Here is a 13579-nt window from a genome sequence, read left to right on the forward strand (position 1 = left end):
CCCCCCATGATGTGAAATTGCCAGCTAAAGGCTGACACCAGTTCAAGCCACTGAAGATGGTGCATGGCTAGGCTTTCATTTTAGGAATGACTGTTTCCCTTAACAAAGGTGGCCCCTAAAGAAAGGGCCGGGGGCAGAACTTGAATAAAAATGCATTGGTGCCCCAATAGCTACCAAAAAGGAACAATGGACTACCAATGTGGCAAATTGGCTTGCATTTCTGGTGAAATCAAAACTAAATTACAGTTTCCACCAGTCTACTTCCTATAACAAATGTACAATGTTACAATCACCCTAGGGCCAACACATGGGACTTCTAGAGCACTAGGAACGTTATGGACGACTATAGGACCATATGTTCTAAAAGAGTCAAAAGGGTTAGAGTGGCAGGGGGACGTCAGCAGCAGATCCTCTGGTTACAAAGATAGGTCCGAGATCCCACAAAAATAAGAAGGGTAAAAGTAAAAAGTAACAGGTTCTTTAAAAATGACCTACATAATTCTAAAACATTAAAATGTTGTCTTAATATTTCAAATGAATAGTGTTGGCTACAAAATAAAACAGATCAAGAAAAATGCCCATGCTTTAAAATTAACTAACAGTTTTACTCAACTAAAAATCTATATGGTTAGTTGTTAGTCTATATTAAAAAGTTGAGAGCAAAAGGTTAAATGTGGTTGCTGTTCTATAAGATACTATTGCCCTGGAGGAATTCATTGTATGAAGATTTACATTGGATCTTAATTCAACATATTCAAGGGTCTTTAATAGCTTTGCCAATGAATGCATAAATTACTTACAAGATTATGGCTTGTATGACGAATACCTGTACAACTATTAGGGAAAAGTAAAATATAAATTAAAAATCCAAGATTGTCTCGAAAAGAATGAAGCCCTTAGTAAATACGCATTATTTAAACAATACAAAAATGTTTTAGCTGTGTTTTACAAACATCTGGACATTTTTTGCAGATGATACATTCAGAACAATGTTTATGTGCTTTCATTTTAACCTGTTATGTACATTAGACATCTGGAGTCGTCGTAGAAGTATGGATCCCTCTGAGATATTGCACATTATGTAAGCCAACTACGGAAAGGCAAACGATTAAACATCTTTTTTTGTACTGTAATGATACGAGTGATTTAAGGCTGAGGCTCCTGTCCAAATTCGTTCATAAAATTAGTACTCTCTGAATCGCTATGGTATTGACTACTAAAAGGGCAATCAAATGTCTATGATTATCGCAGTCGTCTATTATATATATAGATTGTATGAGAGACTACAGGAAAAAATACAATAGTTCTACAGCCAAATAGATCTAAACTTAAATGTGATGGGCTGTACAATAAAAATCTTCATTTTGTAATGATTTTAGATAAACATGTGGTTTGTTAGATGAAATGTGATTTGTGGTAAGAGTTGTAAGGATTTATACTAGACATTTTGACTTTGTTATACTTGTACTAAATGATGTTTAGTATTGTTGGGGAGAAATCTCAAAAATGTTCTAATTCCCTTCCCCTTAGAGACCCCCAGCAACATTGCTGGATTTTGAGGACATGATTTTTTTTTTACCTGGTGAGAGAGTGACACTTTTTTCCCCACTCTCTCATTCATTTTGATGTGTGTTTTACTCTTGTGTTCTTTGATTATGGAGTTTTGGACAACTCCATAGGCATCTTTTCATGTGTGTCACAGCACCCTCAGTGCAGTGGCACAGGGAATCCTTTCAGGCTTTCCCAAGGTTTAAATACCTTCTCTGGGATAAACTACTGTTCTCAGAGAAAGTAAAGTGAAATTGACTTTAGTAGTCTTTTCAAATTCCTATACCCAGCACACCCTATCTTACTATAGAGTTCTGGAGGGGGTTACCTAGTATCCCCTCCTCCCCCCTAAAGTCTAGATACTCATGTAGCAGTCAAATGCTACCCTTAGCAGTCAAATGCTACCCTTTTCTATCGAAATGGCTGGTGGCAGTGGTTTTACAACGAACTACCATGATTTTTCTCAACGTGAACACCAGTAGCGTTAAATTGTATGAGCCATGTTTTTCAAGATGGCGTCTGAGCCCCCTTTGTTTCAACAGGTCCTGGTCTTCTTTTTTCACCATTTCTTTATGGAAAGGTCCTTCTAGAGTTTTACTCTGTGCGCGAAACCAGGTTTGGTCCCTTTGTTTCATTGACTTTGGCGGGCTTCAGGACTGAAGACCGCCTCTGGCGCCCGAGTGTCTGGGGTGGGCAGGAAGTGAGGGAGGTGCCCGAAACTCCCTGTGCCTAGTCTCCTAGGAGACCCAAATGCACTCTGGCGTGATTGGCTGGATGACTGTCCGGCAAGGACAGCCACCCTGCTGGGCGAGTGGCAGCTAGGCTGGAATGAATGGGAGGAAACTTGCTAAAAGGTGAGTCTCTTGGCTTGGAAGGCAGAATCGATCACTGGAACGAAAGAACCAAAGACGAGCTGGAAGAGGACAGCTGCTGCAACTCCTGGACCGTTGGTTTGCCCGGTGAAGCCCTGCTGCAGGTCCGAATCACCAAGTTCATCTCAAAAGAGAAGCCCTTCAAGGACGACTTCTCCCTTTGAGTTGGTGGGACCAATCAACTTGTAAGCCACCTGGATACCATTCTCGGAGCTGGTTGTATTTTCCTCAGACTGCTGCAGGAAACCGAATAGCCAGGGAGAAGGACACCAGTTTGTGTGCTTGACTAGAGCTACTGGAATTGAATATTTGTCCAGTCCCAGTGCAGGAGTCCCCCAACGTCCTCCCTCTTGTCCCCACGACTGAGGCTCAGGAACAGCGAGATCTGCAGGAACTGCCAGGAACAGAAGTCTTCAGCTGCATCTTTTTCTTCATTGTAAGGTACTGTGAAAACCTGACCATCAGAACTTACCTCTCACTGCGAAAGTGCTCGAAACTTTGGTAAATTGCAGGCCTAGTCAGCTTGTGACCCAACATATGAACCTTTCTTTTACGAACTACTTCTGAGAGCTTTGGCAACGACTTTTCCGTTTAACTACCAGAATTGCTTTATCCTATACAAGACATTAGCCCATTGACTTTGGCCTAACCTATTGCATTGAATCAACTTCTCTGGTGAACTCAAACTATTTGCACTGTCTAAGAGTAACTGTAATATTCGTTTTATTAATTTATGCCTTTTTGCTCCAACTTCAATGTACTGTGAATGCCATTTTGCTCCTCCTTCAAAGTAGTTTAAATGTCTCGGACCCATACCGTGTAAAGTAATGAGGTATATGTTTGTGTGATATAGATTGCCTCCTTCTAGTGAATGTTTTATAACTGACTGTTGAATAAATTAATAAGTGTTTAACCAAGAAACCTTGAGTGTAAGGAATTTATTTGAATACTTGTGATTATAGACCTCTGTGTAACATCCTTACAGCTCACATTCCCTCTTGCAATAAGCCTGGCTGCTCAGCTCTGCTACAAAAAACTGTGTATTGCAAACTTATACCAGAGTTTGGTTTTGCTTACACCTGTAGTCATAGTTGCGTGTAGTGGTCCCAAAGGGTACTACATACAAGCTCTGCCTAACAAGTATAAATGTTTAATACAAACCATATATTCTTAATCAAATAAATATATGTTCATCCCAAACTCCAAATAGCTTGTCTTGATCCTGAGCTAGAGATCTACTGAATGAACAATGAAAAGAGAAATGTCCAACTCCCAAGGCATTGTAATGTCCTGTAAACAAGTAAAAGTCTCCTAAATGGATGCCAACCTGGTCCATGGTTTTGCAGCTTTCCACAAGCACTCCAACTGGCTGCGTGTCCTGCAGACTCTCCTTCAGTTCCCTAAGATCTGTTTCTTGAGGTGTGAGGCCATCCTCCTAGAAACAAAATAAGCAAATGCATGTATACAATTAGGAGCTCAAAAACATTGCAGATCATCACATGTCTCGTGTGAACAGCTAATGCAAGCAAGAGATGGATAAAACAAATGCAATGTTTAGATTGAGATTATGTAGTGTAAACATAGCTTTTAAATAATTCAGCACATCTTGCAACACCAAAGCCAGTGCTTAATTTGTGGGAGTGATTGGGAGAGCTTAGGCCCTGGCACTTATTTCTTAGTCCCGGCACATATCGTCTCAGGCTCACGTTTGATTTTGGTGTGTTTTGGTAATTTAATTTTTTTTAATTCCAGTCCGTAGTAGCCACACATCAAGCAACAACATTCTGCACTGGCCACATGTCTCGGCATGATTGTAAATCATGAACCTGATTATACTGGCACTTGCTAGTTGTACATTTAGAAGAATGAATTGTCAAGATCTGGCGAATGTCCCCTTTGACCCACTTTATTTTAATCTGCCCTGTTTCACAAGAGCTAAGGCGTAAATACTTAAAAGCTCTATTGATTGATGCAAGGATAAGGAACACTGGAGAAGCTATGTTGTTAACGTGCACATTGGAGCGGAAAGTTGCGTTTGCCTGCCTGCATGCTGCTGATGAGTATTTTTAACTCTTACATTGAAAAGTGATACAAGGTTGTGAGCTTGCTCTCCTCATAGGGGGTAACTCCATCAGCAAGATAATTAACATAGATCCCATTTTAAGATTCATATGTGTTCTTAAGATTGTTGTGTGTAATTTTACGTAAAATGTTTTTTACATTGATTGTTGACTGTGGTGATGAATTGTGCTGAAGGTATAATCTGAATAAAGCTTTTAAAGTGAAATTAAATTAAATCAGTAACAATAAATTGGAAGGTGACAATGCTGAATGCTTGTGTTGGCCGTGCCCGCACACTGCTCCAGACAGCCTTCATGACATGGTGCAGCTCCGATACTGTAATACCCAGCAGCAGTGCCTCAGCAGGATGGATTGACAACAGGACAGCCTGCAGCACATACACAGGAACAATGCCAGTGAAAAGGCCACTGCTGAAGAGAAGTGACTGTCCTAAGTGCCATCCTACATAGGAAGATGTTACTACGGTATTTGACAGTAACAAACAGTTGAGTAATCTTTTGCTTGCGTTTGTCTGGTTTGGGTCTATTTGGCCTAAAACATTTGACCTAATCACATTTGATCATCAAATTAATTTGACCTTTTTTACGGTCTAAAATGCGGGGGGAGACGGCCCGCAAACCCCCACTTCACCTCAACCTAACCAATACCGTTACCCACCCCCATTATTTATATTTAATGAAATTTGGCTGAAAATAAAGTTAAAAAAATTCAATCAAATGTTTTAGGACAAATGTTTTTAGGTCAATTAAGCTAATACCGTTTGTCCATCATCATAGGATGTTTTCTTTATTTTCTCTGGCTAGATGGTCAATAGGTTCCACTTGCCACTAAGAGCAACATTTTATTTTTTATCTTTAAAATCATACATCAGCTATTGTCAGTGTATCCAGCAACCCCAAGTTCCCTGTGCGAGTTGCAACTTTAGCCCCAAATATGTTGAAACTGGGGGAAGTAGTCACGAGTGATGGCAACAGTGGGGGGACCTTCCCATGGTATTCTACCATTACATCAACACGTTTCGCCGCAATGTAGATTGGGGTTTGGTTAGGGTATAAATTAAGGTGGGGGAGAATGAGGGAGGCTGCGGGGGATCTCCCCCGTAATGATTGACACTAAAATAAAAATCAATGAAATATTCTCGAAGAAATCACATAGATCCACTGGCCACTCTATCAAAGATGTGCTAAAAGATATTTGGGCCTCAACACTTATTTTTCGATAATTTTAGCACTGACAGAAATGTAGCACTGACATAAACAAGGCAACACAAACATCATGCAAATCAAGTCAAAGGCACTCAACTTCCCACTTGAGGTGGAGAAACTCGAACACAGAAATTATACTCAATACTGTGCCATGTCAAAGGTCTGTATTCTGGCAAAGTCATTAACAATTGGATTAGTAACATACCACCAAGTCAAGTGAGAAAATGACAAGTACACATTTTGAGGAAAAGTATTCAGGAAATGTTATAACACAAATATAACAGATGGGTGTCTCTTAAAGACTGATTGATTACCTGCGACCTTGGGGGCACTGGTTTTATGTTGGCCACATGACTAGAGATGGGCAGAATGTCCAGCTGGTCATCAATGACAATGCAGTTCTTGCAGGAAGCCAGGGACAGAATAAACCTGCATCACAAAATAATTACAACAAAAGTAAAGTTAAAAGACTGGCCTGAGCAGCTATCGTACGGTAAAGAACACGGCAGCATCTTAAGTCGAAAGACCTACCTTTCATTAAACCTGCCCACTACGTCCTGATGGGCCTCTGTTCTGTAGCGCGAATGAACATCCTGGCAAATCACAAAGTGAGAACAATTAAATCTTCATCTATTGTGGGAGAACCACGTTAACAAAATAAATATAGCAATTTGAAAAGGATAAAGTCTTAAATATGATCAGGCATATTTTGCTTTGGAAGGTTTCAGCCAAATATAGGCCCCATCTTGAGGCATTTCTAAAGGAAGAAGGCACTACATATTGTTCTGCATGAAGAAGGGGCCTATGGCATCCTAAACGCGAGCAAAGCAAAATATAAGTCAGACTAATAAAGATATCAGCATATCACGGTTGCTTCCTGTCAATTTGCATTTTGTTTTTACAAGTACAGGGCTACCTTTGCATTTTTTAAAAAGTTTAAATCAAATAATATATACTAAAACAACCAGAACACGACAAATTAACACTAAGCTAACAGGTTTAGTACAAAAAGTAAAAATAAAAATTATCTGAATTATGTAGAACATGGCACAACCTCTGGCTCCTAAGCAAGGGTCTGCAACCTTTGGCTCTGCAGATGTTTTCGACTGCAACATCCATTAACCCCAATAATCAGGTCACGATGAGGGATATCATGGGAGTTGCATTCTAAAACATCTGGAAAGCGGTTAGTCCCAGACACCTGTTCTAAAATATGTCACATTTCAAAGATGAATGATCAGTGGGGCTCAGAGGTAATGTATAAAATCTATATATTGTAAAAGCTCTTTCTGTACAAGTATTAAATAAAGACATCAGGATAGAGAAGTAGAAGTGAGGCAGATGTAGGTAGGCAGCTTCATCCCCTTTGAAGGGACATATTGCAGGAATAAACTCCAGGAATATTAGACACTCTAAAGATTCCAATCAAATGTTGATACTCATGTAAACAAGTGCATACATTGGTTAGGATTGCCCTGGCACTTGTTGTCTGGTCGTGATTAACACTAGCATCTCTATGAACTCAATGAATTTCTTGTATCCAATATAGGTTACCACACTCGTTCTCATTTTCAAACACAATATTTAGTGATTTGATCATACATTTGTAATGACCTAGTTTTTCACTGCTCTCTGGACCACAGAACCATGTTCTATTGTCAAGGCATCTTGTTTCAGCACTAGACCAAAAATGCAACATTCCGTAACTTCAGTCAATTTTGACAGTGTATCTGATTGTTGTGATTGCATTTGTATTACATTTTGTAAACCGGGCAACATATTCTCAGTCACTTTCTGTACTTCTTTAAAAGTCTATCTGTAGCAAACTAATGTTTGCCATATCTTTATTGATAAATAACATTAAATGAAAATGGCAGGAGTACGCTCATCTCCCGATTAATTTACACAAAGTACCAAGCATCTTCCATTGCCAGGCTGGCCGAGTCCCTCAGTTCTTGTTAAGTGTATTATCAAGTGCAGGAGAAAACCATCACATTAGCAAACAAAAACACGTACCTGGTTTTACTTTGCCAGTTCATGCTGATGTTAGCCATCATACAAATATTAGGAGTTGGGAAATCCAATCTTACATGGACAATCAGAGATAAGGGAATTACAATGCATCTTCAATTTGACTGTTAACAAAGTTATGTTGCAGGGTGATCATAAAGGAAGAGTTATTGCACTGGCCCAATCAAAGAGCAAGGTTGTCTAAATCAATTAAAAAAAGTACATGTTTTCATATCTACAAATACTGGAAGACGTTATTTCCATAATCCACTCCCTGTAGTTCTTTTCAGATCCTTTTGGCCTGCCCCTATCCTACTACCACACCCAAAAAACCCGTTACCTCAATTCAAGTATTAGGCAAGCTAAGTTACACCAATACCATAGTTGAAGTGAGTGATAAAGGTTGGCTTTGTAGTGGCATTCAGCGAGTGTATACTTCAGAGTTTTAGGGTTGATTTTGTAATGGTATATTGTGAGTGTTTGTACCTTAACTATGTTATTCCCACTCTTTGTAGACTAATTTGTAAACTATGGTATACCAGAGTACCGAAGTTCATGCTACACAATCACCGTTCAGCAAACCACTCGGGGCCAAACGGCAAGGGCAAGTTAGAACGGTCCTTTATTTTCCATAACAGACCAGGATCATACAGAAAAACAATTCTCCAGCAATCACAGCTCCTGAGCCCATGTCAGGAGTTTTTGTTAGCAAATGTCGCCACAACGTAGAACCAATCCCCAAAAACCTATGAGCCCATACTATTGGGTGGCTTGGGTGCTCGTACCTATAGAAGTTAGCTGACTGGTCCTTGCATGTCAGGTGGTCTCGCATGAGACTATAGCAAAAACAATCCATTACATTGTTGCAGGGTCGCAGCACTACCATTGGCCCTTGCCCTTTGCAATCCACCCCTGGATCAGTGTTCCCTGATTGGCTGAAGCAGGTCTCCTCAGACCTGCGACCCCGCTCTGTTATCAGCGCTCTGTATCCCCCATTGTTGCCACTGCTATATTCACCTAGCCTGAGAGAGTGCCTGCAGGTTGCAACGCTGTTAGACAACACATGTATGAGTTCTTCTCTTCCCTAGCTGGGAACTGCCCCTCTTCCCACCGAGGATAAATAGTTACTGTTCAGCTTGGCCACACCACGTGGTTGAAGACTGCAAAACTGAGCTTTTTGGTCTGCAATCAGTGAGGATTTATTCTGCTATTTTGCAGGTGGGTCTCTGTCACTGGAGCCAGGAATGTTCTGCTTTCTTGTGACCTTCGCTGAGAGCACCAGTTCTGAGCAGGGTGCTGTAAAATCTTCATTTGTCTCTCATTAGGAGGCCTGTGGCTTCATGTAGCTTTACTATAGTTATGCTATGATTTCTATATGTCTATATTGTACTATTTTCCTTATAGATTAGTGGTACTTGGCGCTTACAGGCTCCTTATATGATCCGGTAGTTCCATATTGTTAGTTGCAATAAGCGGCTGCAAGCTTTCTCTGCATCTCTTGCTTTTTGCATTTCTGCTAATGAAAGACAATAAGAAAGACATCTGACAGTATGTATATGTATCTGTCCTCCATCTATAGAACTGTGCAAGCATGTTCTTCGTGTGTGCACGTGTGTGTCAGTGTAACTTTAACTTCGTGCAGTGATGCGAGTTTGCTTCGTGGCTAACGTTACTATGTTGTGGTGTCTCTAATGACGTCAGCATAGCTGATATTTATCATTAGTCAATCAGTGTTGAGGCACCTGAATCCGCGAAGACGTCAGCTGGATAAGGTTTGAACGGTTGTCTAAGAACATGTTCAAGGCACTAAAGCTGTATCCTGACTAAAAGATGAAAACTGTTTGGAACTTTGTGTCAAGAAAATCCGCCCATCTCCGATTCATAAGCGATCATCAGCGACTGAACATTTTCTGCTGACCAGTACCTGCTGCAGCCGGCTCATTGCAAGAAGATAAATGTTTATGTTTCAGTATTTAGTAACCAGTGAAGATCCCGAGTGAACACATTTTAGCAAATAAGTGTTATGTACCGTTTTACATGCTCTTTGTCTCTTCACTCTTATTTCCCGATTCCTATGATGTCTTTGCAGCTTGTGCCATGACTCATGGGGGGGTGACATGTAATTTCATGTCTAACCATGCTTAAAGTGGTATATTTGAGCCATGCATATGCATTAATATTTAGTAAACATGTGAAATGCACATTACATTCAAACAAGGCTAAGCAAAAGTGTTCATAATTGTACATTGAACAGAAAATAGTGTTTTCATTCAAGAGTCTGGAATGGGTGCCAAACAACCTTGTTATTCGAACACTTTGCGCGCTTAGTGAAAACAATTCCTATGACTGCTCTCCAGGCTTTCTAGGATGAGTGTAAAAGTGTTCTGATAAATAGTAAACAAAGACTGAGATAGCAATAGGAAAGATCTACAAAATTACGAAAAGACTACAGAACTTCCTGTGAAGACCTTTGCTGTCGGGCAGCTTTTTAAAGTTTGTGAAAGGTGCATTAGCCTTGTTCTTAGCACAAACAATTTTTTGCCTTCTTGCATTAAAGATAAGCACTGATAATGAGCTTGTCTCGCCAAATTCAAGCTGCTGCAGAATGTCAAGCTGCTGGCAGATAGATATGCTAATAGGAGGTGTTAACAATTAGACCACAGAGAATATAAAAAGGGCTACATCTGAGTCCCACAGAAGGAGACTTTGCTGTGCACAGACCAAGAGCTGGCAAGAAGACATGAGGCAGACGGAAGGCTGGAGAGAGAGCAGCACTGGGGCACAGGGGAGGGGTCAAGTTCATATTTTTCCCTGATTGGATTTTAAAGCCACTAAATAGAATATTCGGCTTTTCTGGCACATTTTGGGTCCCTAGAGGACTTGGTCTACTGACATCTGAGCAGAAGGTTGCATTTTGATTGAGCTGTATAGGGAGTATTTTTTACTTTTCCACCCAAGGCAAGACAGCTCACAACCTCAATTCTAATTGGCTGCATGCTGGCACCATGGTCAATTCCAATTGACATTAACTCTTTTTAGAGCACGTTTCCTCAATTGTGTATGCATTTTGATGAAAAAGGCCATGTCATTTTTATTGATGGTTTTTGTTATCTTTTTTTTCTTGGACTGTGTAAACCACTTAAGCCCCAGCTCTACCTACCTGCCTATCACAGATAGTGAGTATGGACTTTTTTTTACCCATCATTGGTATCACATTGAGACAGATCTAGAGGTATTGAGGGGGGAGGTGCGTTTAGGTGCTTCTATGAGGATTGCATAGCAGGACCTGGTGACTATGACATCTCGGAGAAGGTTGATCAGTTTGAGTAGATGTAGATATAATGAAACTGCTGTTTACTCATCAATTATTTTTGGCATTTTAAGTGTGTTGTGCATAATGACCATTATGGTAGTAATGTTTCTTTATCACTTATTTCGCATTATTAAAAGATGTACTTAATACATGAAAGCGTAAAACGCATTCATTAAGTTTTCATTACGGAGTGTCTTGTCAGAAGCATTTGAACATGTACATTAAGAGTGGGCAATCCAAGTAAAGGCATTGTGTATTTCAATTTCATTTTCAATATTTGTAAAGTGCGCCTTGCCCTAGAGCACCTGGGCGCATATCTTATGAGAGGTTACAAGACATAATAAAGCGGCATATAATACCTCTAAATACAAGTGAGTTAAATATAGTGCATGTCTTTGAATACACTTATGGAGGGTTACTGGAAAGTATGTGCGATGGACCATCAAAAAGAATAATGTGGCATTAGTAAGCTGCTCCTGTGCAGACAAATGAGTAGCAGCCACCCCCTGCAGGGGGTTGATTGCCTGCTGTATTTACTTATGCGCACTGATAGTATTTACTTATGCGCACTGATAGGTATATGCATCTCTAGTCGTACTACAGCCCCTGCTGGGCGGGGTCGATCTCGGACACTCCGCTGATGGAGTAAGAGGGGCTCTGGAGATAGGGGTGATAAGAATCGCATCATTTGGAATTTGTTAATTGCCCACATAACACACAAAGCCTCTTTCTCAATCACCAAATTCAGAATTTCCTTTAAAGGACGTGACCCAAATGCCACCACCATGTCAACGCCATGTTGCTTTTGAAATAGCACCACACCTAGACCCGTTTCACTGGCCTCCGTCGCGAACCACGTGAGAATCTGCTCAAAGCTCACTAACACTGGGGCCCTCACAATGGCATCCTCGATTTCGTCAAACTCCCCCGACACTCTTCAAACCAGTAAAAAAAAACACAGCTTTCTTGTTCAGGCTTTTAATTCATGTGCACCGGTTCTGCAAATTGGTCAACACGCCTTGTACAATGCTCCACAAGACCCAAAAAAGACATGACGCCTTGTCTGTCCTTTGGCCTCTCCAAACCCACAAGGACCGCTACTAGCTAACCTTCTGATTCAACCCCTCTCGGGCTTAATGTATGTCATAAATACAAGATCTCCCACACTCTTATTCTGAACTTCTGCTTATTCAGCATCAAACTGTCCTCCCCGATTATCTTAAGCACTCTCCAGCCTCTGGTCATGTTCTTTCTCTCATCAGCTCACGTCACTAAGATGTCTTGGAAGCAGAAACACCTTTGACTCCCGTAACCAGGGCATTCATTACTCTTTGAAAAAACACTGCCGCTGCCATGTCCAAAAGGCATTCTCTGAAACCTGTATGTCTCGTTCAACACGAAAATAAAGGTATAGTCCCTAAAAACGGGGGCAAGTTCACCCGATGGTAGGCCAAAGCCAAATCCAATGTGCTAAACACCTTGGCCCCACCTACTAGCCTGATCAACTCTCCATTGTTAGGCAGAGGAAATGTGTCCACTATAATTCTCTATTACGTCCTCTCAGATCCACACACAGTCTAACTTCTCCCAAAGCCTTCCTCACCACAACTTTGGGCGAAACCCATTCAGACACTTCCACCTGCTCGATTACCCTGGGACGCTCCAACTCTTTAGTGGCTTCCTCTCTGAGGCAGATAGGAATATTTCTCACCCTTCCCTCACAACTGGTTCAGCACCAGCCTTTATTCAAATGAGATGTTGGTATCTTTTGAGACATCGCCATATGCCCTCAAATACGTCTGCAAAGTTCTCGGACACCCTGCTCGACTTTCTCTCCTCCGTCACTAGGACCCCACCCCGGCACACTGGGATCATCTCGCTCTGTTCACACCATCCCAAGCAAGCATCCTCCACTCTTGGATGCATAGATATCCACACTGGTTGAATTTGAGTTCCCCTTTGAACTCCCCCACTATGTCAATTTTCACACCACCATTGGCATTGGCACGCACACTTGTTTTTACAAGCTTTAACCCTTTCCCTTTAAAACATGATTTCCAGGAGTCCACCAACATGGGTACAGATATTGCGTTCTCTGACCTCTGCATGAGGTTTCCGTCTCATTTACTTACCTGCTGCCAGCCTGGTTTATGGAAAATTTCACCCCACCTACTGCATCAACCACTCCACACACTATGGCATTCTTCGTCAAACGAGACATCCCGCACACCAGACTTGAAGTCTCAAAACATTGTGCAAAATGCACCTTTTTCCCCACATTTTCTACATTAAATGTTACATCCCGGGCACCTCCCAAAATGGAAGGTACTCTCACATAGGAAACATCTTGGCATTTCTCCTTCTCCTCCTTTCACAAGTCTCTTCTGCACAGTCCCACCACCAGTCTCTTCATTCTTCCTGTGTTCTATGTTCTTATCAGGAAATCGCATTATTCGCAACCGTTTTGTGTTCCATCCTCTTATCTGCACTTTTTATAGCACCGCACCCTTTACTGTCCAATCCCTTGCGTTTATCCTTACTCTCCAGCT

General features: G+C 41.1%; 1 protein-coding gene across 3 annotated transcripts in view; it reads right to left on the bottom strand.

Moving 5' to 3' along the window:
- NAT10 (N-acetyltransferase 10) overlaps positions 1-13579 on the bottom strand; it is a 722602-nt gene that overhangs the window by 635914 nt on the left and 73109 nt on the right. For all 3 annotated transcript variants that reach the window (XM_069623384.1, XM_069623382.1, XM_069623383.1), the window contains exons 6-8: positions 6239-6300; positions 6022-6136; positions 3748-3855 (exon numbers count right to left, since the gene is read on the bottom strand). In XM_069623384.1, coding sequence (XP_069479485.1) covers positions 3748-3855; positions 6022-6136; positions 6239-6300 — 285 coding nt within the window. The remainder of the gene's footprint in view (positions 1-3747; positions 3856-6021; positions 6137-6238; positions 6301-13579) is intronic.

Source organism: Ambystoma mexicanum, chromosome 11 (assembly GCF_040938575.1).
Source record: "Ambystoma mexicanum isolate Mex_15411 chromosome 11, UKY_AmexF1_1, whole genome shotgun sequence".
Taxonomy (NCBI): Eukaryota; Metazoa; Chordata; class Amphibia; order Caudata; family Ambystomatidae; genus Ambystoma; species Ambystoma mexicanum.